This window comes from Carcharodon carcharias, chromosome 16 (assembly GCF_017639515.1).
Source record: "Carcharodon carcharias isolate sCarCar2 chromosome 16, sCarCar2.pri, whole genome shotgun sequence".
NCBI lineage: Eukaryota > Metazoa > Chordata > Chondrichthyes > Lamniformes > Lamnidae > Carcharodon > Carcharodon carcharias.
In genome coordinates this window covers 98,453,989-98,481,658 of record NC_054482.1, presented here as the reverse complement: position 1 = coordinate 98,481,658, position 27,670 = coordinate 98,453,989, and the positions used below count along the sequence as shown (strand labels likewise).

At 42.2% G+C, this 27,670-nt stretch overlaps 1 protein-coding gene across 1 annotated transcript in view; it reads left to right on the top strand.

The window, feature by feature from the left end:
- tlcd4a (TLC domain containing 4a) overlaps positions 1–27,670 on the top strand; it is a 59,711-nt gene that overhangs the window by 8,647 nt on the left and 23,394 nt on the right. The window contains exons 2-6 of the mRNA XM_041207635.1: positions 4,097–4,241; positions 15,414–15,575; positions 18,106–18,195; positions 20,903–20,961; positions 23,465–23,559. Coding sequence (XP_041063569.1) covers positions 15,427–15,575; positions 18,106–18,195; positions 20,903–20,961; positions 23,465–23,559 — 393 coding nt within the window. The 5' untranslated portion in view covers positions 4,097–4,241; positions 15,414–15,426. The remainder of the gene's footprint in view (positions 1–4,096; positions 4,242–15,413; positions 15,576–18,105; positions 18,196–20,902; positions 20,962–23,464; positions 23,560–27,670) is intronic.

Here is a 27,670-nt window from a genome sequence, read left to right as displayed (position 1 = left end):
CCCCATCTACCCCTCTTCACCCCCCCATCTACCCCTCTTCACCCCCCCATCTACCCCCTCTTCACCCCCCCCATCTTCACCCCTCAACTCCCCACCTACCCCTCATCTCACCCCCACCAACCCCCTCTTCCCCCCATCTACCCCTCTACCCTCCCCATCCATCACCCCCCTCTTCACCCTCACCATCTACCCCTTCATTCCCCCCATCTCCACTCTACCCACTCTTCACCCTCTCACCCCTCCCCTCTTCACCACCCCCATCAACCACACCCCTTCACACCCCCAATCTACCCCTCTTCACCCCCCCATCTACCCCCTCTCTTCACCCCCCCATCTACCCCTCATTCCCATCCATCTTCACCCCCCATCCACCCCCCCTCTACCCTCATCACCCCCCATCTACCCCTCTTCACCCCCCCATCTACCCCTCTCACCCCCCCATCTACCCCTCCCCCCCCCATCTACCCCTCTGCCCCCCCCCATCTACCCTCTCCCCCCCCATCTAGCCTCTCCCCCCCCATCTAGCCCTCTCCCCCCCCATCTAGCCCTCTCCCCCCCCATCTGCTTCTCCCCCCCTCCCCATCTGCTTCTCCCCCCCCTCCCCATCTGCTTCTCCCCCCCCCTCCCCATCTGCTTCTCCCCCCCCCTCCCCATCTGCTTCTCCCCCCCCTCCCCATCTGCTTCTCCCCCCCCTCCCCATCTGCTTCTCCCCCCCTCCCCATCTGCTTCTTCCCCCCTCCCCATCTGCTTCTCCCCCCCCTCCCCATCTGCTTCTCCCCCCCTCCCCATCTGCTTCCCCCCCCTCCCCATCTGCTTCCCCCCCCTCCCCATCTGCTTCCCCCCCCTCCCCATCTGCTTCTCCCCCCTCCCCATCTGCTTCTCCCCCCCCTCCCCATCTGCTTCTCCCCCCACTCCCCATCTGCTTCTCCCCCCCTCCCCATCTGCTTCTCCCCCCCCTCCCCCATCTGCTTCTCCCCCCACTCCCCATCTGCTTCTCCCCCCCCTCCCCATCTGCTTCTCCCCCCCCTCCCCATCTGCTTCTCCCCCCCCTCCCCATCTGCTTCTCCCCCCCCTCCCCATCTGCTTCTCCCCCCCCTCCCCATCTGCTTCTCCCCCCCATCTGCTTCTCTCCCCCTCCCCATCTGCTTCTCCACCCCCCCCCATCTGCTTCTCCCAATCTGCTTCCCCCCTCCTCCTCCCCATCTTCTTCTCCCCCCTCCCCATCTGCTTCTCCCCTTTGCTTTCCCCTCCCCCCCACCTTACAAGCCATAGTGGGGCAGGTAAATCTGGAAATCAACATGAAGCAAAATTAAACCTAGATTGTAGACCAAAACTACTGTAGACGGGGAGAAGCATTGAAGAAGGGCAGGAGTTGTACTGTTTGAGTTATGAGTTTGTTATGAGTTGAAAGCAAAATACTGTGGATGCTGGAGATCTGAAATAAAAACAAAAAATGCTGGAAAAACTCAGCAGGTCTGGCAGCATCTGTGGAGAGAGAAACAGAGTTAACATTTAAATTCCATATGACTTCTTCAGAGCTAAACAGAAGTATAAATGTGATGGATTTTATACTGTTTAAAAGGGGATGGAGCATGACAGAAGGTTAGGGATAAGTGGGAGCTAAAGAGAGATTGACAAAGATGTCATGGACACAGTTCAAAGGGAGTGTTAACAGTAGTGGTAAAGACTTAACGGTGCTGATAGTGGCATAAAGGTAACAGCAGAATGTGCTAATAGCAGAACATATAGCAGAATTTGGTCTACGGTATTCGCTGTTCCCAATGCATTCTCCTCTACATTGGGGAGACTAAATGCAGATTGGGTGACCGCTTTATAGAACATCTTCGCTCAGTCCGCAAATATGACCCAAACCTTTCTGTCGTTTGCCATTTCAACACGCCATCCTGCTCTCATGCTCACATGCCCGTCCTTGGCCTGCTGCAATATTCCAGTGAAGCCCAACACAAACTGGAGGAACATCACCTCATCTTCCGATTAGGTACTTTACAGCCTTCTGGACTTAACATTGCGTTCAACAACTTCAGACCATGAACTCTCTCCTCCATCTTTTACCCCCTTTTTAAATCCAGTTTTTTTAAATTTCAATTTTAATCTTTAATTTTTTTTTAATCCTTTCTCCCTAACACCCCCACTCCCCACAGGGCCATCTATCACTGGTTTCTATGTGTTGCTTTCACAGACCGCTGATCCTTGTTCTGCTATTTTCCACATTCTGCTGTTACCTTTTTGCCACTATCAGCATCTTCTTTAGTCTTTAGCACTACCATTAACTCTCCCTTTGTCTTGTGTCCATAACATCTTTGTCAATCTCTCCTTAGCTCCCACCTATCCCTGACCTTCTATCTTGTTCCACTTGCTCCATCCCCTCTTAAACAGTATAAAAGCCATCATGTTTCTACTTCTCTTTACCTCTGAAGAAGAGTCGTACAGAGTCGAAATGTGAACTCTGTTTCTCTCTCTCCACAGATGCTGTCAGACCTGCTGACTGTTTTGAGTTGACTTAAACACACTGAAAAATGCAGGAATTCATAATGAATATCATGTGCAAAGTATGGAAGTTGGCGCATATTTAGTTTAGTTGTATTTAGAATGGTTTTTAATCCTTTAATTGGTTTATCTGCTCTGGCTTGTCTGAGAGGCACCAATCTGCTTTGGTGTCTTTGTGAAAATTGTGGGCACCAGTTCTTCTTTACAATTCTATTGCCTTTGGAATTTTTTAAAAATATGGTCATGAGATGTGAGCATCACTGGCAAGACCAACAATGCCAATCCTTAATTGTCTTTGATAAGCTGCCTTCTTGAATTTCTGCAGTCATGTGGTGTGGTTGGACCTGCTGTGCTGTTTGGTATGAAAAGTGGAGACGAGCTTGTGTGATGGCCTCCCAATTTGCTTCTGGTGTTGTGTGGTGAAACATTTTAGTGTGTGCTGCAACAACCTATGTATGAGGTTATTCATAATGAATACTATCATCAATTACATGTTTTAAGTATAGCTCCTGCAGGCTACGCACTGCTGACTGCTGAAATGGTGGGCTATCGTGTTGGAATACAACTTTGTGGCTATGATTCCTTTCGTGGCAATTTTCAGCTAGTTTGTTCACAGAGATGTGAAACTGCAATAAAACTGGCACATGGATAAAAAATCAGTGCCCTGCTCGTACACCTTTTTTCAGTTGGTAATTTTTGCAAAAGCATAGGAACTGCTGTTAAAATTACTTTGTGGGTTATCTTGTATGGCACAATGCATTATCTCCACAGTTGTACTATTAGAAATTACCCTGTAACTGTTAGCCAGGCTGCTTAATGGTACAGCAACAACTGCAAACCAGGGAAAAATATGAAAGGGGAGTGGCAACTTATAGGCGACTGCTGCAGTAAAGATTTTCAGTTCCCCTTAACATTTTTGACAGGATACCAATGCAATCCAGTTAGATGAGAGGAAGATCTTCTCAGTCAGCTTAAGAATTGAATTTAGGCGTTTTAACTCAATTTCAGGTAGGTGTTAAGTCCAGTGTACAAAACTTCTAAAAGAAAAATATGAGGTTATTACCATGCTAGAAGAGGAGATCCACTTTTTGGAGTTTGAGTTGAAACATATTTCTGGGATGGGATAAAGGAAAGCTTTATTCTTAATAGATTTTACAGTTTTCTGTTGTCATGTTGCACTCTACATTTCTGGTAGGTTGAGGATTGCTGTTGCACTCTTTTAAAGAAGAGGCATGTCTCGAGTTTGTTGAAAATCTAGGTGACCTATAATTGATATGCCTTTAACTAGAAGGATATTGAGTAGCAACAGAAATTTACTGGTGTTTCTTGAGCTGCATTTGAATTTTCCTATCAAACTTGCAGAGATCTGAAGAATTAAATATTTTCCAGCTGATTACCATTAATTGTACGAGCGCTGCTCTGAGTCTCTTTTTTGATATTTATAAATTGGTCCACAAGATAATCTGACATTTTAATACCCTGTCAGCAGGCACTGGGGTGGTGGTAGTAAGTAAGTTGGTAGTTTAGCGCAAATTTATTACATGTGTCTCTTCTTACTTGATCTACCCTGCTTATTTTTTTTGTTTAGCCTGACTTGCACACAGAAAGTTGGTTAGACATAGAGGAACCAGAACTACTGAGATACTGGTGGCTTTCGAAGTCTCGGTTATATTATCTCACTGAACCTCCAGGACGACGGTGTAACTGTTTAACTCCTACTAATCAATACTCAGGTAACATGTTAACATATTTGCCATTACATAATGCTTTTACTTTTTAGCATGACAAATCTGATGCGTAGATTAAAAATGTTAAAATTTCTCTGTTTCCTGTCCTTTCTTAGCCTCACACCACCTTTGCCCCCCCCCCCCCCCCAAACTGTCATCTCAACCCCTTAAAAATATTGCTGTTTGCACACTTGGATTGGTAGTCCTGTTCAAACCAATATCAACAAATATTTGTTGATCACTATCAATAGTGATAAGCCTTTTGAGAGATTTGCTTTGGACTTTTGAAGCCTGCTTAATCTATCTAATCGGGCACCGTTTCACTCCTCCATTTACTTCTGCCATAGTTTTTTTTAAGTTACTGTAATAAAGAGAGAAAACTGGAGAATTTAATAAATATTTCTCTTACATTGTGATTCGTGTAGGTCACGCCCAAAAGCCAGTTCAGCATTCAAAATGGAATCTTTTAAAAAAAATTTAACTCCATTAATTTAAACTTTGTGCATCAGATGTTTGGAGGTCCCAGATTTTAAGAAATAGATGCGTTGCATGAAGTTGTACCTTGTGCTGTAGTATACTGAATCTCGTGGATTTTTTTAACCAGACCGTTATCCTGATCAGTACTCAAAATGTTGAAGAGCTTGAAAACCTGAGTTACAATGCATGCAACATCACACTCCGATTAGGAAGCAGAGCTTGGTGTGTGTACATGCAAACACAAGCTCTGTGCATAAATGTGCACTGGCCCGTGAGCCAGTGTTCAATGATGCATTACAAAAAATGTCTTATGTACGATCAAAGTTGATAGGACAGTTAAATTGTCTAGCATCTGTAAAAACCTAAAAAAAATGACTTCTAAGATGTGTCTCTCATCTGGGAACATTAAGCGTGCTTCACACCAGAGGTTATCTTGTATGGTGCAATGGGATGTGGGCATCGCTGGCTAGGCCAGCATTTGTTTCCCATCTCTAATTGCCCTTGAGAAGGAGGTGGTGAGCTGTCTTCTTGAACTGCTGCAGTCCATGTGGTGTAGGTAAACCTACAGTGCTATTAGGAAGGGAGTTCCAGGATTTTGACCCAGCAACAGTGAAAGAACAGCGATATAGTTCCAAGTCAGGATGGTGAGTTGCTTGGAGGGGAACTTGAAGATGGTGGTGTTCCCATGTGTCTGCTGCCCTTGTCCTTCTAGATGGTAGTGGTCATGGGTTTTAGAGGTGCTGTCTAAGAAGCGAGCCTCAGTGAGTTCCTGCAGTGCACCTTATAGATGGTACACACTGCTGTCACTGTGCGTTGGTGGTGGAGAGAATGAATATTTGTGGATGGAGTGCCATTCAAGCGAGCTGCTTTGTCTTGGATGGTGTTAAGCTTTTTGAGTGTTGTTGGAGCTGCACTCATCCAGGCAAGTGGAGAGTCCTGATTTGTGCCTTGTGGATGTCGGACATGCTTTAGAGAGTCAGGAGGTGAGTTACTCACTGCTGGATTCCTAGTCTCTGACCTGCTGTTGTAGCCACAGTAGTTTATATGACTAATCCAGTTCAGTTTCTGGTCAATGGTAACCCCACTAGAATGTTAATAGTGGGGGATTCAGCGATGGTAATGCCATTGAATGTAAAGAGGCGATGGTTAGGTTCTCTCCTGTGGTCATAGCTGGCACTTTTGTGGTGCGAATGTTACTTTCCACTTGTTGAGGTCTTGCTGCATTTGGACGTGGACTGCTTCAGTATCTGAGGAGTTAGTGCTGAACATTGCGCAATCATCAGCGAGCATCCTCACTTCTAACCTTATGATGGAAGGAAGGTCACTGATGAAGCAATTGAAGATGGTTGGGCGGTCCATGGCGAGGCGGTGGCGTAGTGGTATTGTCACTCGACTGATAATCCAGAGACCCAGCGTAATGCCCTGGGGTCCCGGGTTTGATTCTCACCACAGCAGATGGTGAAATTTGAATTCAATAAAAATCTGGAATTAAAAGCCTAATGATAACTATGAAACCATTGTCAACTGTTGTAAAAACTCATCTGGTTCACTGATGTCCTTTAGGGAAGGAAACCTGCCATCCTTACCTGGCTTGGCCTATATGTGACTCCAGACCGACAGCAATGTGGTTGACTCTGAACTGCCCTCTGAAATGGCCGAGCAAGCCACTCAGTTGTATCAAGTGCCCCGATTTTAACCAAACCAAGTTATTTATGGTCAACATTAATTGGTTGTGTGTCCCATTCAGATTTAAATTAGAATTTGGAGCTAACACTGCCCAATGATGTAAATTGTTTCTTTCAATAAAACTTTCTAGTTTTAGCTGGAACTCCATGGTCTGGCTGTGTAATACTTTTGCTTGTGGAAGAGATCAGAAACGTACAACGGATAGCTCATATGACTTCCAATGCATATCCCAGTATTATAGTGTATATTTTAAACATGGAGGCATATTACTGCTATTCAGTGAATGCTGTAAATTGTGGCTCAAGGGAATTCAAACATCTGTGCAAACTAGTCTGTTGTGGACACAAATAAAGAACTTGCATTTATATAGTGCCTTTCACAACCACAGGACGTCCCAAAATGTCCAATAATGTACTTTTGAAGTGTAGTCCCTGTTTTAAAAGAAATTGAGGCTCTGAATTGTGAAAACGCAAATTGGAGGAAAATATGTGTGCAATTGGAATTCAAGTATATTAACTGTATTTCCATTGTGCACTGTGGCAGAAGTGTCACCAAGTGCTGAATAATCTTTCATGTTTCTATAGAATGCAAAAGTCTCACTAAGATGAATTATAGCAATCTATGAATCGAAGCCAGAAGACTAATGAATAGATGGAGATAAGGAGAATTAATACTTACATTACAAAACAACAAGGGAATTCCACAAAACATCATTGATATAAGTAAATTCTAAACAAAGTTTTCAAGTAATGTTGCCAATATGTTCTAAAAAGAATTAATAAACCCGAGAACCAACTTTCAAGTCACTGACTTCTAACCCCCATCCACGGAATCCAGCTTTAGGGAGTTGGGTCTCTGTCTCCAGCTAATCTCCAAAGCTGCTTAACTCCTATAACAAAATGCATTAGCCTGGATTTTGCATTCAGCATCATGGTGAAGCAAACAGTACTCGCTGTTACTATGAAATAAATTAAGTATGCACAGGTGGAGTTAGATGTAGAAGTTGAGGCCCAAGTAGTCTACCCCTTACAAGCTGTGCTATTACAACCTCACCAATAAACTCTGCTTTGCACTAAGGACGTGAAGCTGCAGTACAGTGATCATTGTATTGTATGTTTTAGGATGATGATAGAAAAGGATGATAGGCAATCCAGAGTAAGAATAATTAACTGGACAAGAGCCAACTTTGGGGCAGAAACGAAGCTGGGCCAGATAGACTGGAACACAAGATTAGCAGGAAAAACTGTGGTTGAACAATGGGCTACCTTCATATAGGAATTAGTTTGGGCACAGTCAAGGTATGTTCCATCGAAAGGGAAAGGTAGAGCAAACAAATCCAGAGCTCACTGGGGGAAAAAGGAGATTGAAATTAAGATGAGGAAGAAAAAGTACGCTTATGACAGGTGTCAGGTAGAAAATACAACTGAGAACCAAGAGGAATACAAAAGGTTCAGAAGGGAGGTGAAAAAGCATATTAGAGAAGCAAAGAAGGATTATGGGAAAAGACTGGCAGCCAACATAATGGGGAGTCCCAAAGTCTTCACTGAGGATAGTGCGCTGCAATATCAAGCCCCGCTGCTTCCTGAGCCACGAGAAATGTGAAGAAGTTTGATCGACCCGCCTAATTGTTTAATTTAGATTAACAGAATACGAGCACCAGGTTTGTAAACTTATAGACTCATGGACGTTTACAGCACAGAAGGAGGCCATTCGGCTCATTGTGCCCGTGCTGGTCAACAACGATCTAAAGATCTGACTAAACTAAACCCATTTTGCAGCGCTTGGCCCATAGTCCTGGAGGCTATGGCAATGCAAGTGAATATCTAAATGCTTCTTAAATGTTACGAGAGTTTCTGAATCACCCCTTTAGGCAGTGAGCTCCAGGCTCCCATCACCCTCTGGATGAAAAACATTCTTCTCAACTCCCCTCTTAGCCTTCTACCTCTTACCTTAAACCTGTGCCCCCTGGTTATTGACTCCTCGACTAATGAAAAAAGTGCCTTCCTATCCACCCTATCTATGCCCCTCATAATCTTACACAGCAAGCTTTGCCGCTCCAAGGAAAACAATCCCAGCCTATCCAATCTTTCCTCTGAGCTCAGACCCTCCAGCCCGGGCAGCATCTTGGTAAATCTCATCTGCACTCTCTCCAGTGCAATCACATCCTTCCTATAAATGTGATGACCAGAACTGCATGCAGTACTCCAGTTGTGGCCTAACCAGCGTTTAATACAGTTCCAGCATAACCTCTCTGCTCTTGTATTCTATGCCTCGGCTAAATAAGGCAAGTATCCCATATGCCTTCTTAACCACTTTATCTACTTGCCCTGCTACCTTCAGTGATCAGTGGATATGCACGCCAAGGTCCCTCTGATCTTCAGTACTTTCCAGAGTCCTACCGTTCATAGTATAATCCCTTGCCTTGTTGGCTCTCCCCAGGTGTATTACCTCACACTTTTCCAGATTAAATTCCATTTACCACTGCTCTGCCCACCCGACCAGACCATTGATATCCTCCTGCAGTTTACGGCTATCCTCCTCACCATTTACAACCCTACCAATTTTTGTGTCATTCGTGAGCTTCTCGATCATCCCCCTGCATTTAATTCAAAATCATTTATGTACACCACAAACTAAAAGGGCTGCAGCCCTGTGGAACCCCACTGGAAACAGACCTCCAGTCACAGAAACATCCATCTCCTATCACTCTCTGCTTCCTGCCCTTTTTGGATCCAACATCCACTTTGCCTTGGTTCCCATGGACTCTTACTTTCTTGACCAGTCTGCCATGAGGGACCTTATCAAAAGCCTTGCTTAAGTCCATGTAGACCACATTAACCTCAGCATTCCTGGTTACCTCCTCAAACACGATCTTCCCTCAACAAATCCATGCTGATTATCCCTGATTAATCTGTAATAAAAAGCAAAAAACTGCAGATGCTGGAAATCCAAAACAAAAACAAAAATACCTGGAAAGACTCAGCAGGTCTGGCAGCATCTGTGGAGAGGAACACAGTTAACGTTTCGAGTCCACATGACTAATCTGTGCCTCTTCAAGTGCAGATATATTCTGTTCCTCAGAATTCTTTTTAGTAATTTCCCCACCACCATGGTTAGACTGACTGGCCTGTAATTTCCAGGTCTATCCCTTCCCTTTTTTAATAATGAGACAACGTTAGCAGTCCTCTGGCGTCTCACCTGTGGTTAGAGAGGATTTGAAAATTACTGCCAGGGCCCCTGATATCTCTTCCCTTTCCTCCCTCAACAGTCTGGGATACATCTCATCTGGGTCTGCGGATTCATCCACTTTTAAGGCTGCTAAACCTTCCTTCCTCTCTGTGCTAATTTACTCTAATATTTCACAGTCCTCCACCCTGATGTCTATGCCTGTGCCATCCTTTTCCATTGTGAAGACCGACGTAAATTATTCATTGAGGACTGTACCCACGTCTTCTGGGTCTTCACACGTTACCCCTATGGTCCCTAACTGTCCCCACTCTTTCCCTAGTTATTCTCTTGATCTTAATATATTTAAATAACTGTTTATTAAACAAATTGTCTTTAACCAGTGGCAAAAGATGGAGGAGTGGACCAGGGTGTCCCGAGGGAACGATCCCTGCGGAATGCCGCCGGGTGGGGGGGGGTGAAGGGAAGATGTGGGACACCCTGGTCCACTCCTCCATCACCCCCTACACCTCAACCCCCTCCCACGGCACCTTCCCATGCAACCGCAGAAGGTGTAACACCTGCCCCTTTACTTCCTCTCTCCTCACCGTCCAAGAGCCCAAACACTCCTTTCAAGTGAAGCAGCATTTCACTTGCACTTCCCTCAATTTAGTCTACTGCATTCGCTGCTCCCAATGCGGTTTCCTCTACAATTGAGAGACCAAACGCAGATTGGGTGACCACTTTGCGGAACACCTTTGGTCTGTCCGCAAGCATGACCCAGACCTAAATAAAAATATATATATATAAAAACAAAAAACTGCGGATGCTGGAAATCCAAAACAAAAACAGAATTACCTGGAAAAACTCAGCAGGTCTGGCAGCATCGGCGGAGAAGAAAAGAGTTGACGTTTCGAGTCCTCATGACCCTTCGACAGAACTAGGTGAATCCCAGGAAGGGTTAAAATATAAGCTGGTTTAAGGTTGGGGGGGGGGTGGGGTGGTTGCGGGGAGAAGTGGAAAGGGGTGGTGTGGTTGTAGGCAAAAGCATTGATAGAAGCAGATCATCAAAAGATGTCACAGACGGCAGAACAAAAGAACACATAGGTGTCGAAGTTGGTGATATTATCTAAATGAATGTGCTAGTTAAGAATGGATGGTAGGGCACTCAAGGTATAGCTCTAGTGGCGGTGGGGGGAGCATAAAAGATTTAAAAATATTTAAAAATAATGGAAATAGGAGGGAAAAAGAAAAATCTATATAATTTATTGGAAAAAAAAAACAAAAGGAAGGGGGAAGAAACAGAAGGGGGGTGGGGATGGAGGAGGGGGGTCAAGACCTAAAGTTGTTGAATTCAATATTCAGTCCGGAAGGCTGTAAAGTGCCTAGTCGGAGGATGAGGTGTTGTTCCTCCAGTTTGCGTTGGGCTTCACTGGAACAATGCGGCAAGCCAAGGACAGACATGTGGGCAAGAGAGCAGGGTGGAGTGTTAAAATGGCAAGCGACAGGGAGGTTTGGGTCATTCTTGCCGACAGACCGTAGGTGTTCTGCAAAGCGGTCGCCCAGTTTAAGTTTGGTCTCTCCAACGTAGAGGAGACCGCATTGGGAGCAACGAATGCAGTAGACTAAGTTGGGGGAAATGCAAGTGAAATGTTGCTTCACTTGAAAGGAGTGTTTGGGCCCTTGGACGGTGAGGAGAGAGGAAGTGAAGGGGCAGGTGTTACATCTTTTGCGTGGGCATGGGATGGTGCCATAGGTGGGGGTTGGGGAGTAGGGGGCGATGGAGGAGTGGACCAGGGTGTCCCGGAGGGAACGATCCCTACGGAATGCCGACAGTGGGGGTGAAGGGAAGATGTGTTTGGTGGTGGCATCATGCTAGAGTTGGCGGAAATGGCAGAGGATGATCCTTTGAATGCGGAGGCTGGTGGGGTGATAAGTGAGGACAAGGGGGACCCTATCATGTTTCTGGGAGGGAGGAGAAGGCGTGAGGGCGGATGCGCGGGAGATGGGCCAGACATGGTTGAGGGCCCTGTCAACGACCATGGGTGGAAAACCTCGGTTAAGGAAGAAAGAGGACATGTCAGAGGAACTGTTTTTGAAGGTAGCATCATCGGAACAGGTGCGACGGAGGCGAAGGAACTGCGAGAATGGGATGGAGTCCTTACAGGAAGCGGGGTGTGAGGAGCTGTAGTCAAGGTAGCTGTGGGAGTCGGTAGGCTTGTAATGGATATTGGTGGACAGTCTATCACCAGAGATTGAGACAGTGAGGTCAAGGAAGGGAAGTGTCAGAGATGGACCACGTGAAAATGTTGGAGGGGTGGAGATTGGAAGCAAAATTATTAAATTTTTCCAAGTCCCGACGAGAGCACGAAGCAGCACCGAAGTAATCATCGATGTATCGGAGAAAGAGTTGTGGAAGGGGGCCGGAGTAGGACTGGAACAAGGAATGTTCCTCATACCCCATAAAGAGACAGGCATAGCTGGGGCCCATGCGGGGCCCAGACCTTCCTGTTGCTTGCCATTTCAACACTCCACCCTGCTCTCGTGCCCCCATGTCCGTCCTTGGCCTGCTGCATTGGTCCAGTGAAGCTCAACGCAAACTGGAAGAACAGCACCTCATCTTCCGACTAGGCACTTTACAGCCTTCCAGACTGAATATTGAGTTCAACAATTTTAGACCATGGACTCTCTCCTCCATCCCCACCCTTTTCCAATCCCCCTTTTTTCCAATAATTTATATAGATTTTTCTTTTCCCCCCTATTTCCATTATTTTTAAATGTATTTCCATCCATTGTTTTATCTTTGCCTTTCAGCCTATTTCGATCCCTTCCCCTCACCCCGCCCCACCCCACCCCCACTAGGGCTCTCTGTACCTTGCTTGTCCTGCTTTCTACCCTTAATTAGCACATTCCTTAGATAATATCACCAGCTTCAATACCTCTTTGTCCTTTTGTCAATTACATCTTTTGCCTAGCTCCACCTATCACAGGCCCTCTATCCAGCTCTACCTGTCCCACCACCCCCCTCCCCTTAAATCAGCTTATATTTCACCTCTTTTCTATTTTTCCTTAGTTCTGTTGAAGAGTCATAAGGACTAGAAACGTTAACTGTGCTCCTCTCCGCAGATGCTGCCAGACCTGCTGAGTTTTTCCAGGTATTTTTATTTTTGATTTGGATTTCCAGCATCTGCAGTTTTTTGCTTTTACCTTCCTTAATGTAGGCTTATTCGCACAACGCAGAGAACACAGGCACAGACTCCCCTTTTCCTTCCCCCACACAGGTGGAAAACGGTTCTTAGGTTAGGGCAATTTTCTTAAGTATATATCTCTCCAATTAGTAACAGCTGCTCTTGCTTGTAGCTAGAGCATGCACTTCATTGTGACAGGATCGCAACATTAACTGAACCAAGTGAAATTATGGTTGGAGAATCAGTTCCATACACCAGTATTGGGATTGCAAGTGTGCTGGGAGTTTCAGAGAGCTAGAATGGAGAGATTTCCTCTCGTCTGTCAGTGCAGTCAAGTTGTGGAAAATGTTCACGCATCAACTGCTATTGCTGTTTTTACACCAAGTGGAGAAGCCTCGGAGCCACAAAGTGCTTTCTCCCGGGTTGTGAGCAGCAATGCCCGAGAAAGGAATTTCATTTCTGGGAGGGCTAGCAACTCTGGTTTGTGAATGTAAACTGGGTTCTGCTGCGCTTCCAGTAAAGCTGCAGCAGCAGAGTGTGTGCAGCTCTGAGGAGATTTCCAGCGCTTGCTTCCCTGAATCCCTGCTGATTTTTTTTTGTCCTCTGAGATGCTTTTCCTTTGTGTTTGTGCTTGCTCACTAAATGGTTTTCCCACAAGCCCTTTTGGATTTGCTGGTCTGAGGGTTTCTGACATGTATTGTAACCCTTTTGTTAGAGTTAGGTAAACCACTTCCCAATCCTTTGGCAAGTCTTGCAAATTAAATTAACTTGCCAAGATATTTAAAATTTAACTTGTTTCGTTCTTTTTTTTTAGAGTGAGTATGTATGTCGTCTGAACTAGGTACTTTAACTGTGTCTGTTGTCATTTGTATGGTATGATGTTTGCAGTTTAGGAAGTTTAATATTCAATTTGAGTAACTTTTTTTTTCCTGTCTGCTTTAATGCAGATGGATGTGATGTGCCTATTTTATAACTGCTTTTTTTTGTTCCCTAATTCCAGATGCCTACATTATTTTAATTAAACCAATACATTGTCCCTAGATGTGCAATTATTTTACAGGCTTTTCATTGCACCTGTCTTCGTTGCCATATGATTATTTGTACTTTTTAAAAAGCTTTGCCCTTATCTCTAATATTCCTGATGTCTTTATTCTATTCATGGGATGTGGGTATTGCTGGCTAGGCCAGCATTTATTGCCCATCACTAATTGCCCTTGAGCAATTAGCAGGTGGTGGTGAGCTGCCTTCTTGAACTGCTGCAATCTATGTGGTGTAGGTAAACCCACAGTGCGGTTAGGGAGAGTGTTCCAGGATTTTGACCTAGTGACAGTGAAGGAACCATATGTTTCCAAGTCAGGACGGTGAGTGGCTCAAAAGGGAACTTCCAGGTGATTTTCCATGTATCTGCTGCCTTTGTCCTTCTAGATGGAAGTTGTCATGGGTTTGGAAGGTGCTGACTAAGGAAGTTTGGTGGGTTCCTGCAGTGCATCTTGTAGATGGGACACACTGCTGCCACTGTGCCGGTAGTGGAGGGAGTGAATGTTCATGGCTGGGATGCCATTCAAGTGGGCTGCTTTGTCCTGGATGATGTCAAGCTTCTTGAGTGTTGTTGGAGCTACACTCATCCAGGCAAGTGGAGAGTGTTTCCGACCTGTGCCTTGTAGATGGTGAACAGGCTTTAGGGGGTCAGGAGCTGACTCCACAGCCACAGGATTCTTATTCTCTGACCTGTTCTTGTAGCCACAGTATTTATATGGCTAGTCTAGTTCAGTTTCTGGTCAGTGATAACCCCCAGGATGTTGATGGGGTATTCAGTGTTGGTAATACCATTGACCATCAAGGGGCAATAGTTAGATTCTTTCTTGTTGGAGATGGTCATTGCCTGGCACTTGTGTGGCACGAATATTACTTGCCACTTGTCAGCCCAAGCCTGGATATTGTCCAGGTCTTGCTGCATTTGGACATGGACTGCTTCAGTATTTGAGGAGTTGCGAATGGTGCTGAACATTGTGCAATCATGAGTGGACATCCCCACTTCTGACCTTATGATGGAAGGAAGGTCATTGATGAAGCAGCTGAAGATGATCGGGCCGAGGACAGTACCCTGAGGAACTCCTGCTGAGATGCCCTGGAGCTGAGATGACTGACCTCCAACAACCACAACCATCTTCCTTTGTGCTAGGTATGACTCCAACCAGTGGAGAGTTTTCCCCCAATTCGTATTGACTCCATTTTAGCTAGGGCTCCTTGATGCCACATTCAGTCAAATGCTGCCTTGATATCAAGGGCAGTCACTCTCACCTCAGCATTATTTTACCACGTTGTCTGTTTTCATTTGACCTGACTGCTACCCTGAATTGTGCTTTTACAAGGTCCTCCAGTAATTTTTGTTAAAGCTGAAGATCTGCTGACCATTGTTGGATTCCACAAACTTTTTTAGAAAATTAGTTACATTTTCTTTGCAGCAATCTCTTTGTCTGATTTCTAAAAATGGAGGGTGAACAGAGGGATTTTGAAATGTTCAATTTGGGCTGTAGCTTAGTTTTGACCTGTGAAAGTAAATATGAACTTAGACAGTAATGTACTGTTGGGTTATTGAATTAATTTTTTAATTGTCCTAGCTTCACTTTGCAATATTTACCAAATTTTTATTTTCTTACAGAGCTCCAGTTGTCATGGCTTCACTTGATTGGCTGATTGTTGCTGTAGCTGGTTTCACTGTATTTCAAATTATGTTTCATTATTTAAGTGCAAGGATATCTGTATTTTTCTGCAAGGGTTATCGAACACTGACTGACATTCAGAAGACTGAATGGAACTCCAGGTATTCACTCTTAAGATTATTTGTGGGAAATATACAGCATGTGAATAGATGAATTCAAACAAAGGCACATTTGCAGCCTTATCTGCAGTGGAATGAAGTTTTCCCTAAGCCTTAACATTATAGTCTTTTTTGTTTAAAACTTAAAACGAATTTTTAAAATAAACTTCTGCCTTCCTTGAGAATTTCCCTCCAGCACATCATCTCCAGGCATCCAAGCAAATGGTCCGGTGACTTGCTGGCTGACTCTGCTAGTGCTTCTATGTTCCCCACCACTTGCGTGTCTGTGAGTATGGTGTAGAGTGGGTGACTGTTTTGACTTGTTCCCCTGCTCTGACCTAATGACTAGCATCAGAACTCCTTGATGATAAATGTATTTTCTGTCACTCGCTATGCTGTGTAATCTTTTAAAAATGGGAAACTATTGGGCTGGGACAGGTTTTCTAATGTATAATATCTCCCTAGACAACTTTATTTAGTGCTTTGCTTTAAAGGTATAATAAAGAATATCTAATAAATGGCAGTTTTAAAGGTGGAGTTGCATAATTGTACAGCCAGACATACTCTTAAAACCACGCTTAGTTTAAGAGTTGCACTATATATAAATTTTTCATCGTGTTTATGCTTTAAGATGTACATAATGGGTAAAGAATAGAAATAAAACAAGTTTGTTTTGCTTTGAACATTTTTATTTCTGGGATGTTGACGAGGCTAGCCTCGCCTGCGTTTATCGTTCTGCCCCTAGATATGATGATTTTGTTTACAGCTGAGTGTCTTCCTGATTATTTCGAGAGCATTTAGAGTGGTGTGAATTGGGGTCACGTGTAGGTCAGGCCGTGTAGGAGTAATAGGTTTCCAAGCCTGAAGGAGACTAGAAAGCTAGTTGCGTTTTACTAAAAAATCTGACTGTTGTCATGGTTAGCTTTCTTGGCGCTAATGCACGAATGATCAGGGTTAATTAATTTGATTTCACTTGCCGTGGTGAGGTTCAATTCACGACCTCTAGGTTGCCTGTTCGCTAACATAAACACTGCACCTTCTATTAATGACTAATTACTTTCTTTAAAAAAAATTATGGGATTTGTTAAATAGCAAATCTGAAGGGGAACAGTGCAAGGAACTCTAGTTTATTTAGTGGAGACATACAATGTAAACAAAAGAAAACAGGACATTTTGACAGGCATTGGTTTGTTCATTGGATGTTCGTAGTTTTATAAATGGGGGGAGGTTTCTGGAATGCTGTTCATCTGATTATGTACAGAAGTTCATATGCAGATGGTCAACTGTAAGAATACGCTGTATAGTATGGAATGTGCTCTGCTTGGAGATCAAAGCTAGAAATTGCATGGTGTTTATTTCACAGAGTTGGTGTTCCCTTCTCTTCACAGGAATGTAAAGTCATTTGAGAAGTTTTAGATTATCTCCTTTGACTGGGAAAGTAGGCTTCCATTGTTTGAATTGTTGAGCTTCTAACAAGTACGTGATTCTATCTTTGAGGCACAACATTAGTTATTGCTTATGTTCTGCATTTGTAAATACTTCCATTTTTGTGCGGAGAGGTTCAAGTTCAGCAGATTTTTTTTGTGCTCACTAAGTAGTGCAAATGAGTGACTTCTTGTTTGGGTGTTTGTGTAATTAAATCCATTTCCAACATGGTATACAATGGAAGAATTCTGAACTCAGTTCCATATGTTACCAGAATTGAGAGGAAAGAGTGAGCAGGTTGGGTCTCCTTTCATGGGGTGTATAGGAGAGTAAGAGCAAACCTGATTGAGATCTTTATAATTGCAGATGTGGTGAAACTGTCCCTACTTGTAGCTGAGTCTAGAACAAGGGGACAAAAATACAAAATAGCCACCAAAAGATCAAATAAAAAAATTGAGTCGAATTTCTTCACGTAAAATGTGCTGGAATATGAAACCCGCTGCTAAATAGTGGTTGAAGTAGATGGGATTGACACATCTAAGGGGAGGCTTGATACATATGTAAGGGAGAAGAAATAGAGGGTGAGAGGTATGAAATGATAAGAGTAGAAGGAGGAGGCTTGTGTGGAGCATAAATATTGGCATAAACCAAATGGCCTGTTTCCATGCTATGCATTGATTCTATGTTTTACTTATTTAAAGGATGTCGTTACACCAGAACAAAATCAAAAATCGCTGGAAAAAAGCACGTCTGACAGCATCTGTGGAGAGAAAGACAGAGTTAATGTTTCGAGTCCGTATGACTCTTCCTTCTCTCCACAGATGCTGTCAGTCTTGCTGAGTTTTTACAGCAATTTTTGTTTTTGTTTCAGATTTCCAGCATGCGCAGTATTTTGCTTTTATCTTTTGTTACACCAGAAAATGTCTTAATTACAAAATTGAGGAAAAGGGTCCCTCTGCTGGCCTAATTTTGCTGAAATTATCAATGAATTTGCTGTGTCAATACATGTGATTTCACTAATAGATGGAACTGTTCCCTGTTAAACTGCCTGTAGGCTATATAGAATGCATCAGTGATGCCCAAATCTATGTTTTTACTGTTTTTTTAGGGTGGTGTCCACATTCCATGCCCTGGTGGTTGGGCTATTGTGTCTGTACTTGTTGTGGTTTGATGATGCTGTTAATGCTGATCCTATCTGGTAAGACACCTAGTCAGCCTGGTTAAACTGGGCCTGGCTACTTGAGCCTCTTTATCTCAGTGGTCAGAAAGTTTATTGTAAAGTGAGGCACCTGTTAAGGGAGACGCACTTTTTATCTGTATTTTTTCCGATTGTCACTAAATAACCAGCATAATGTCTCCAACTGCAACGTATCTACTGTTACGATCCCTGTAGAGACTGATAACTTCTTAAAAGTAATGAATTTCCCAGCAATCGAAGGAAATGACTGAAGGAAAGATTTCACATTTTAATGTAACAAACAAGTTAAATCGATGTAGATCAAATATTACTTAACAGATTTAAAAAAAAGGTACTTTCACGCATTAACTAACTAATGCAATCGAGCTGCAAGTTACAACCCCTTTTTTCTGTGCACTGCACTTCTGGCAGATGTGTACCATTACAAGAACAAGTCTAAAGTTACAAATAAAAACTCAAAATGCTAGAAAAACTCAGCCGGTCTGGCAGCATCTGTGGAGAGAGAAACAGAGCTCTAAAGAAGTCATATGGACTCGAAACGTTAACTCTGCTTCTCTCTCCACCAATGCTGCCAGACCTGCTGAGTTTTTCCAGCATTTTCTGTTTTTGAGTCCAAAGTTACTCCTGGCTATCCAGCAGGCTCACTTCTCTCTGCCACACCAGGTCGAAGCTTCCAGGATCCTCTGAAAATCATTCCACTCGGCTTGCATCTTCCAGATCTGACTTGCACCAGCAAGGCCCGCTTATTAACTCCTTGTCCCTTAAATCTAAGTCCTCTTGGTTCTTTTCCCTTCCTTTTGAACAGACCATGAGCCAGTACTGGCATTCTGCTTGGTTTTTAACATAAAAACAGTCCTTCTCTGCTCTTCATAGCAGATCTTTGCTTCTCCACACAGCAGTAACTGCTTTGTGTATCTCTCTCTCTCTCTCTCTTTCTCCCTCTCTCTGTGTTTCAAAAAACAGTGGTCTCAGGTGTGAAGACTTGATATTTCAATAGGTTTCTGTTTGATTTTCTTCCCCGGCAACCAGGTCACATGGGCATGCCTCCGAGTTGGGTGTTTGCAGATTTCTCAATTTTACCTTAAGTTAAAGGAGACATTTTGAAACATAACAGTTTTGTAAAGTCCAACACTCGTTACACTATAATGCTAATATTATGTACACAGATCTCTCAAATATAGTAGCCAAGTATATAAAAAAAAATCAAAAGGACTAATAGAGTGTTAGCCTTTATAACCAGAGAACTAAATTATAAAGGAAAGAAAGCTTTGTTACAGCTAATCATAGTCTATATTTTGGAATATCGTGTAGAGTTCTGAGCACTGCATTTTAGGATATATTGGCATGGGAAGGAGTGCAGCGCAGATTGCAACAGAAACCTTAAATGGATTCAAGAATTGGATTATGAAGACAGATTGCATAAACTCGGCTTGGATTCCCTAAAGTATAGAAGATTTGGGGGTATGTTTTCAGGATTTTGAAGGGAATTGATAGGGTAGAGAGAGAGAAACTCTTTCTGCTGGTGGGTAAGTCTGGGACATAACAAAATCAGAGTTTGGTCATTTAGGAGCAAAGCTGTAAAATCCTTTTACAAGCAAATGGCTGTAGTTCAATTGGCAGTAGTTCAATTAAGTTTAAATCTTTAATCAGTAATTTACTTGTTAGCTGAAAGACATTAAGGGATATGAAGCCAAGATGGATGCATAGAATTATGATCAAGATCAACCATGATCTTACTGAATTTTGGAACAGCCTTGAGGGGCTGAATAGTCTACACCTATTATGTGAAAAAATAAAATTTAACTTAATTTCCCAGTATTCTTCAGTTGATGTGAATGAGTAGTTCTGCTATTTATTTTAAACGTCCATACTTAGCAAAACCACAAACTAATTGAAAGATGTCTACGTCCATCAACGAGGCCAAATTTGCTAATGATAATGAGCGTGGAGAGAGAATTTTCTGCTTAAAAATTCATTGAAGTTTTATTTTACACTGGTATTTCCTTTTAAACATAGAACTTGATCTAAACTTGTTAGGGCTCAACACTATACACAATCGGATCATTTCACTAATTCCTGCTTCATGCTTATTCACCTGATTAAATGGTTGCAACATAAAACCTTGAGAACTTCTTTATCCTTCTGCGTGGTTGAACTTTGGGCATGAATGACAAACTAAATATCAAATTGCCAGTATTGTTTGTTTAGAAAGTACATTCAATTGGATGATTATACAGAATGTTGAATAAACAAAAAACTGTTCATGTCAATTAGAATATTAAATAGAAAATGATTAATTTGGGCATGAAAATTTGGGTGGAGAAAAATAAAACTCCCATTATATCTATTATATGCTCCTCAAACCCTTTTTTTTCCCCCTTCTCAATTTTCTTCTTCCTTTATCTATATAGGCACTGATTCCTTATTGGTGTAGAGTTTCTAGTTGATAATTGCCTTTGGGTATCTCACCCAAATGGCAATTATTCATATACAAGCTTCGGTAGACCATTCAACTGCAAGGGCATCACAGTTGACCTTGTATGCCCTTCTAGAACGAGTTGCTGAAACTGCTCTGACCACTGCACAAACCTGGGACTAACCTGGCCTATTGTGACTTAGTAGTATAGATGTTCCATGCTGAGAGCATGATTTATTAAATACAGTTCATTTCTGTGAAATGTAGCCTTCTGTTTCTTGCTTTTTACAGGGGGGAGCCTACACTGGTAAAATTAAATGTTGGTCTAACTGCAGGCTACCTCATTTCAGGTGAGTACTTTTTCATGTGAAAAGCATTTTCTCTTGTCAAATGTTTTATTTAACTGGAATATTTTGTAGTTAGCCTATATCACAGCAACATCTGAATTTGGTTAGGAACTAAATAGGAGGTAATAAAGCGTCCTTGCTTCATGACTAGGTCTCTGATATGGACTGCAGTATTTGTGTTTGTCGAAATCTCTGGCTTAATCATCTTTCTTTTTTTGAGAAAACTCAATGGAGATGAAAGGCTTTGTGGAATACATTATAAAAAATCTAAGCTGTTGTCTTGTTAGGATAGGGTTGCTGTCAGTGGGTTAAAGTTTCTGAGTCTCATGAAATATCATGAAAATGCAAAATCAGTACTTGTAAAAGGGAGAATAAGAAAACAGGCTGACATTTTAGGCTGGCTGGATGTCAGATGAAGTCTGGTGAAAGATCTATCTCTGGAATGTTAATCTGTTTTTCCTCAGATTCTGATGAACCCCCTGTGTGTTTCCAGCATTTGTAGATCTGACTTTAATTGCACTAAAGTTACTCTTTCTTAAAAAAAATCCTTTCAATTTTCGTAAAACGAGGCTTTCTTTTATAATGACCTGAAATGTTTTAATATTAAAAGTTATAATATTTTGGACTTTAATATTTCTAGTGACCTCCTTTTACATGAACTCTATTTGCTTCATTCTAAGAGTCTTTTGTAGAGATGTCTATAATGGAAGTTTCACTGCTATAGTTTTGGTATAGATTCAAATTGAACCTTACTTATTGCTGCTGTGTACTGGACTTGTCTTTTGTCTAAGCTAAAAAAGACTGGAATTGGAGTAATTTGATGCCTCAATCTTCCTCCTTTTTTTTCTTGTATCTGATAGAGATCCTGTGAGAATGAGCTTTTTGTCTTTATGTTCAGGAATTTGTTTTGGTTGAAGGTAGTTTTTGAGAGGGAGGAGGGAGAGAAGAATGAGGAGGTGCTATTTTTCATTGAGCCTATTAGCTTCAAAAACGCTAAAGGAGTTTTGTGAGCCACCTGATTAGGTTAAGGATATATTACTACAGTACTTAACGATTTAAATGACTGATTAATCAACATACTATCGTAGTATAATTTCATGCCTGTAACTAAAAATGTACTGTTTTCAATGTAAAGTACTTCACTGCTTGCTGTCCATATAATTAAAAGCAGTTATGTGTATTTTTACCACTTGTAACAAGGGAGCACCAAACATTGCTTGTCATCAGTTTGCCTTGATTATGTGTATTTTTACTACTTGTAACAAGGGAGCACCAAATATTGCTTGTCATCAGTTTGCCTTGGTTATGTGTATTTTTACCACTTGTAACAAGGGAGCACCAAACATTGCTTGACATCAGTTTGCTAGAGACTTGGCATTTCAGGTCAGTAAACAGCTTTTGTGGATTCCAAAAAGTAAAGAACCAAAAACTACCTTTATTGCCACCTGCAATAAGAACCAGTGATTTAATGAATCTACCATTCATGTTAGAGAGTGGCTTTGTCAAGTACAAGCAAGAAGTGCTGGACATAGATGGCAAGCTAAGTCAGAGTGAAGTTTTGAAGACTGGTTCTATTTACACTGTTAACTTACAGTGCAGCATCTGTGGAGAAGTATTTCCAGCATTTGTAGTTTGCTCTTTATTTGATTTGGTCCAAGTGTGTGACCATGGTTGCGGGGGTTGGGGGAATGATTTTAACACTGCTCAAACATTGAAAGCATTTAGATCATTTACTAGTACTAGCAGCTATTACAAGAAAATATTTACAGTGGGAATCAGTTTGTTTGGAGACCGATCGGATTGAGTGCCACTGATGCCAGTATTGCGGTGTTACTGCGCTTGCAAATGAAGCCCTTTGATGTCTCTTAGATCCACCCAATTAACATAACTTTATTGGAGGGCATACAGGGCTGTACATAGGAGCCCTTTTGTTTTTACCTAATATGTAATTTCTTTATAATGACTTAACAGAAGTGCTTGCTGCCAATTTTGCTGATGTGTGGATGTGCATTTTTGTTTAAATGTGCTTCAGTAGCTTGTGTAATACTTAATTGAAGGAACTAAACAATATGTGCAGATACTTGATGGGCCACATTGACTTATTCTACAAGCTGCATTATCCTAGGAAATTCTCTGCACTGGACTGTATCTAAAGCATTGTTTAGGAATATGGGTGGTAACTCCGATTTTCAATAACTTTAATCAAGAAAGTTGCCTGAGGAAATTGAATATTATACTCAATTTTAACTACAATTATTCACAACCATTTAACTGACCTGTTTTGGAAGTTTTTGTTTAAAGTAGTAGTATCACTTTTCCAGTTTAATAGCTGCCACATTGAAAACCTGATTTAAGTGATATTGTCTCATTGTTTTTGTGATAGGCTATTTGCACTAAATCAGCTGATACCATTGTAAAAACAGCTGAAGCTTTGTTTGAGCAACTGAGTAAACCCCCAGACCGCAACTAAGCTCTTTCTAATTTCTGTTTTGTATTGCTTTTCCAGATTTCCTGCTTATTTTGTGGTATTGGAAAGCAATTGGAGACATATTCTTTATTATCCACCATTTGACCGCACTGTACGCTTACTACTATGTACTGGTGAGTGCCATATTAGACAATAGCAGTATTTGTGGGCAAGAAAGGACCAAGGGGAAACAGCAACAGGCTTGTGCTTTAGCCAGCAAATATCAGCAGTTTACAAGTTCAAATGAATGGACCAATAATGAGGCAAAAACTGAGTACAGTGTTTCAATTAATCAATGATGTGGCAGACCATTGAGTTGACTTCAAAGTGACTCGGTGAGTACTTGGCTTTCTAAAAATGACCATCGTGGATTCACTTTTACCTGCATGTGTACTTTATACTCCTGTTAGCTACGAAGAAAAACTTGTGCTTATATACCAGATGTCGCAAACATCCCAAAGCACTTCACAGGTAATGAAGTAGGTAAAGTCAAAAGCCAACTTATGGCCAGTGTGAAAAAATATCGTATATGCCTTTGTAATCTGAAATATGTTTTGACAACATATTACTTCCACTTGTACATTTCTACTTTTTTGTTAATTTATTTCTGGCCTGATAATTGAATTGTCTTAATTGGACCCTTATTGAAAATCTTAAAGTTTGAACATGCAATAAAACTTTGAACCAAAAGTCAATCGAAAGGCTATTTTTTAAGTTATTGCTTCTGAAATAATGAACTGGGTTGTCATTTGCCATCAGTTTCTTATTTGTCATTGGTAATAAAAGGATTGGCTCTAGTTCACTGGGTGGCACTCTCACATCTGAGTCACAGGGTTCAAGGTTCAAGTCCCACTTCAGGGCTTGAACACAAAAATCAAGGCTGACAATCCACCATAATACTGAAGGAGTGCTGCACTGTTGAAGGTGCCAACTTTCAGATGAGATGTTAAGCCAAGGCCCCATCTGTCTGCTCGAGTGGATGTGAAAGATCCCAAGGCACTATTTCAAAGAAGAGCAGGAGAGTTATCCCTACTATTTATCCTTCAATTATCACCACAAAAAATCTGAGCTTTATCACATTACTGTTTGTGGCTACTGGCTTAGCACAAGTAGCTATTGCGTTTCCTACATTGCAGCAGTAACTACACTGTAATTCATTCCTGTAAAGTGTGTTGGGACGTCCAGTGCTCGGGGAAAAGTGTAATGTAAATGCAAGTTGTTCTTTCTTTCGTATTAACATTGTTAACTGATTTTCCTGTTTGACTTCAGTATTCTATAGTGTTAGTGTGTGTTAATTCCTGTAAAAGTACATCTGTCTGACTGACAGGAATTAGCTCTCATTCAGGAATTTATTGCAACCAAAACTGCGATTGAGGTAAAAACACACAACGCAGGAAATACTCAGCAGGCTAAACAGAATCTGTGGAGAGAAGAAAAAAGTGAACATTTCAGGTTGATGACCTCTCATCAGACCAAGGGAAACCCCAACAGGCTTGTGGTGGATATGGTAGTGCAGTGCAAAGGTGCTGATGTGTTGTTACTGAATGAAATTACCTTATAGTTTATTTTGAGGCACCATGATTCAGAAATAACAAAGACTCTTCCAGCCCAGTTGATCCTGTAAAGTCCTCATAGTGAACACCTAGGGTCTGGTGCCAAAGTTGGGAGAACTGTTCCAGAATCTAATTTAGCAACCGCCTGACATAGAGTTGATTCTGCATGACTTTGTGCCAATGTCCCAGATTTCTCCGTCCCCGTCCCAGTGCCGGACATATCCACCAAAAGTGGAGGCAAAGCAGTATACAGTTGGTGGGAGTAGACACCATAAAGTCTCAAGAGTTCAAGTGACACATAAGCAAGGAAACTTCCTGCTGATTACCGCTTACCTCCATCACCCAGCTGATCAAGCATGCCTCTATGATGCACACAGAGGGCTTAATTTAATGTCTCTCTCACTCTCAGATTCTTGCAGACTGATCTGTCTGTGAGGATATTTTAAGAAAACCCTGTAAGCTGATACTACAGTGGCTTCCTAAGGCCTGTTCCCCTCTCAAATCCCATCTCCGTGGCAATGTGAGTTGCATGGTAATGTATCTAGGTAGAAATGTTGATCATGTTGAATCTTCTAAACCCCAACCCTCCTCTCCATTCTATCTTGGAATTAAATAGACAGTTTAGAGTATAACTGTTTATAAAGCTTGACATTCCTAACACCTCCCTGTGAGACCTGGAGACTAACAGTCCTCCCAAGGCAGCACAAATGCTCTTCCCACTGTCTACAGGTGTGAACGTTTTGTACTTTCTTTCCAGTAAAACAACCTTTAACAACCAGGCCACCTAAGCTTGTCGTCAGGCAGGTGTCAGAGCAGGTCACTTGACCCCCTTCATTTCTCCATTTTACCATAACTTGAAAAGACAGTCCTAAAACATAACAATCTTATAAACTTCATATTTGTAACACCTACTTGACCTCGTCCACACAATCTACCTTTTGCGGATGCATCTGCCCATGACAGCTTCGGTAGGAGTGACTACCTCACAGTCATTGTGGCGGCCATGTTCTGACTTCACACTGAGGATACCATCCATCATATTGTGTGGAATTACCTCTCTGCTAAGTGGATTAAACTAAGAACAGATCTAGTAGCTCAAACAAAAACAAAAATAGCAGGAAAAACTCAGCAGGTTTGACGGCATCTGTGGAGAGGAAGACAGAGTTAACATTTCGAGTCCATTCTGTTGAAGAGTCATACGGACTCGAAACGTTAACTCTATCTTCCTCTCCACAGATGCTGTCAGACCTGCTGAGTTTTTCTAGCTATTTTTGTTTTTGTTTCAGATTTCTAGCATCTGCAGCATTTTGCTTTTATCTAGGAGCTCAAAGCTGGACATAATGAGGCTCCGTGGGCATCAGCACCAGCAGAATTGCACCATAATCTATAACCTCATTGCTTAGCATATTCTTCACTCCTCTAATATTACCAAGCCAGACGTCCAACCTTGATTCAATGAGGAGTGTAGAATAGTACGCCAAGAGTATCATCAGATGTAACTGAAAATGAGGTGTCAGTCAGGTGAAGCTATAATGTAGGACTTGCATACATGCTAAACAGCAGAAGCAACATGCTTTTGACAGAGCTAAGTGATCTCACAACCAACAGAACAAAGCTCTGCAGTCTTGCCACATCCAGTTGCAAATTATGATGCAACAAGCAGGAGGAGGAGGCTCCATGAAAATTCTCATCTTCAGTGACTGGGCAGAGCCAAGCATGTGAGTGAAAAGGACAAGGCAGGCTAAAATGTTCACAACCATCTTCAGCCAGATGCTGAATGGATGGTCTTTCTCAACATCAGTCTGAGAATCCCATTATACCGATGCCAGTATTCAGTCAATTTATGTGATCCCAAAAAATAGTGCACTGGATTCAGCAAAGGCTTTGGGCCCTGACTGCAACCTGGATCTGGTGCTGAAGACTTGTGCATCATGAATAGCCGTGCCTCTGGTCAAACTATTCCAGTACAGCTACAACAATGGCATCTACCCAACATTTTTGAAAATTGCCCAAGTATGTTCTGTACGCAAGAAGCAGGACAAATCCAACCTGACAAGTTATTACCCCATCAATCTACTCCCAATCATTGACAAAAGTGATGGGAAAAAATTGTCAGCAGTGGAATTGAGTGGTACTTACTCACCAGCTTGGGTTCCTACCTGGAAAATTTGGCTCCATATCTCATTACAGCCTTGGTCTAAATATAGTGAAATAGCTGAATTCCAGTAATTGGGTGATTGTGACTGTCCTTGGCATCAAGGCAGCATTTGACTCTGTATGGGCCACCAGCAGCTGAAGTAAAACTGATGTCAGTAGGAATTGGTGAAAACCCCACTGGCTGGAGTCATAACTGGCACAAAGGATGATCATTGTGGTTTTTAAAGGCCAAGTTTTTAAGCTCCAAAAACCAATGTAGCAGTTCCTCAGAGCAATACCTTAGTCCCAGCTTCATCAATGACCTCCCTTCCATCATAAGGTCAGGAATGGGGCTGCTTGCTGATAATTGCACACCATTAAGTTCTATTCAAACATTTTGTCTGGTAATGAAGTAATTGATGACTGAAACTGAACCTGGACATCCTTCAAGCTTGGGCTGTTAAGTGACAAGTAACATTTGTACCACACAAGTGCCAGCGAATAACCATCTCCAACAGAGAGCCTAACCACCTCCTCTTGACATTTAATATCCCAC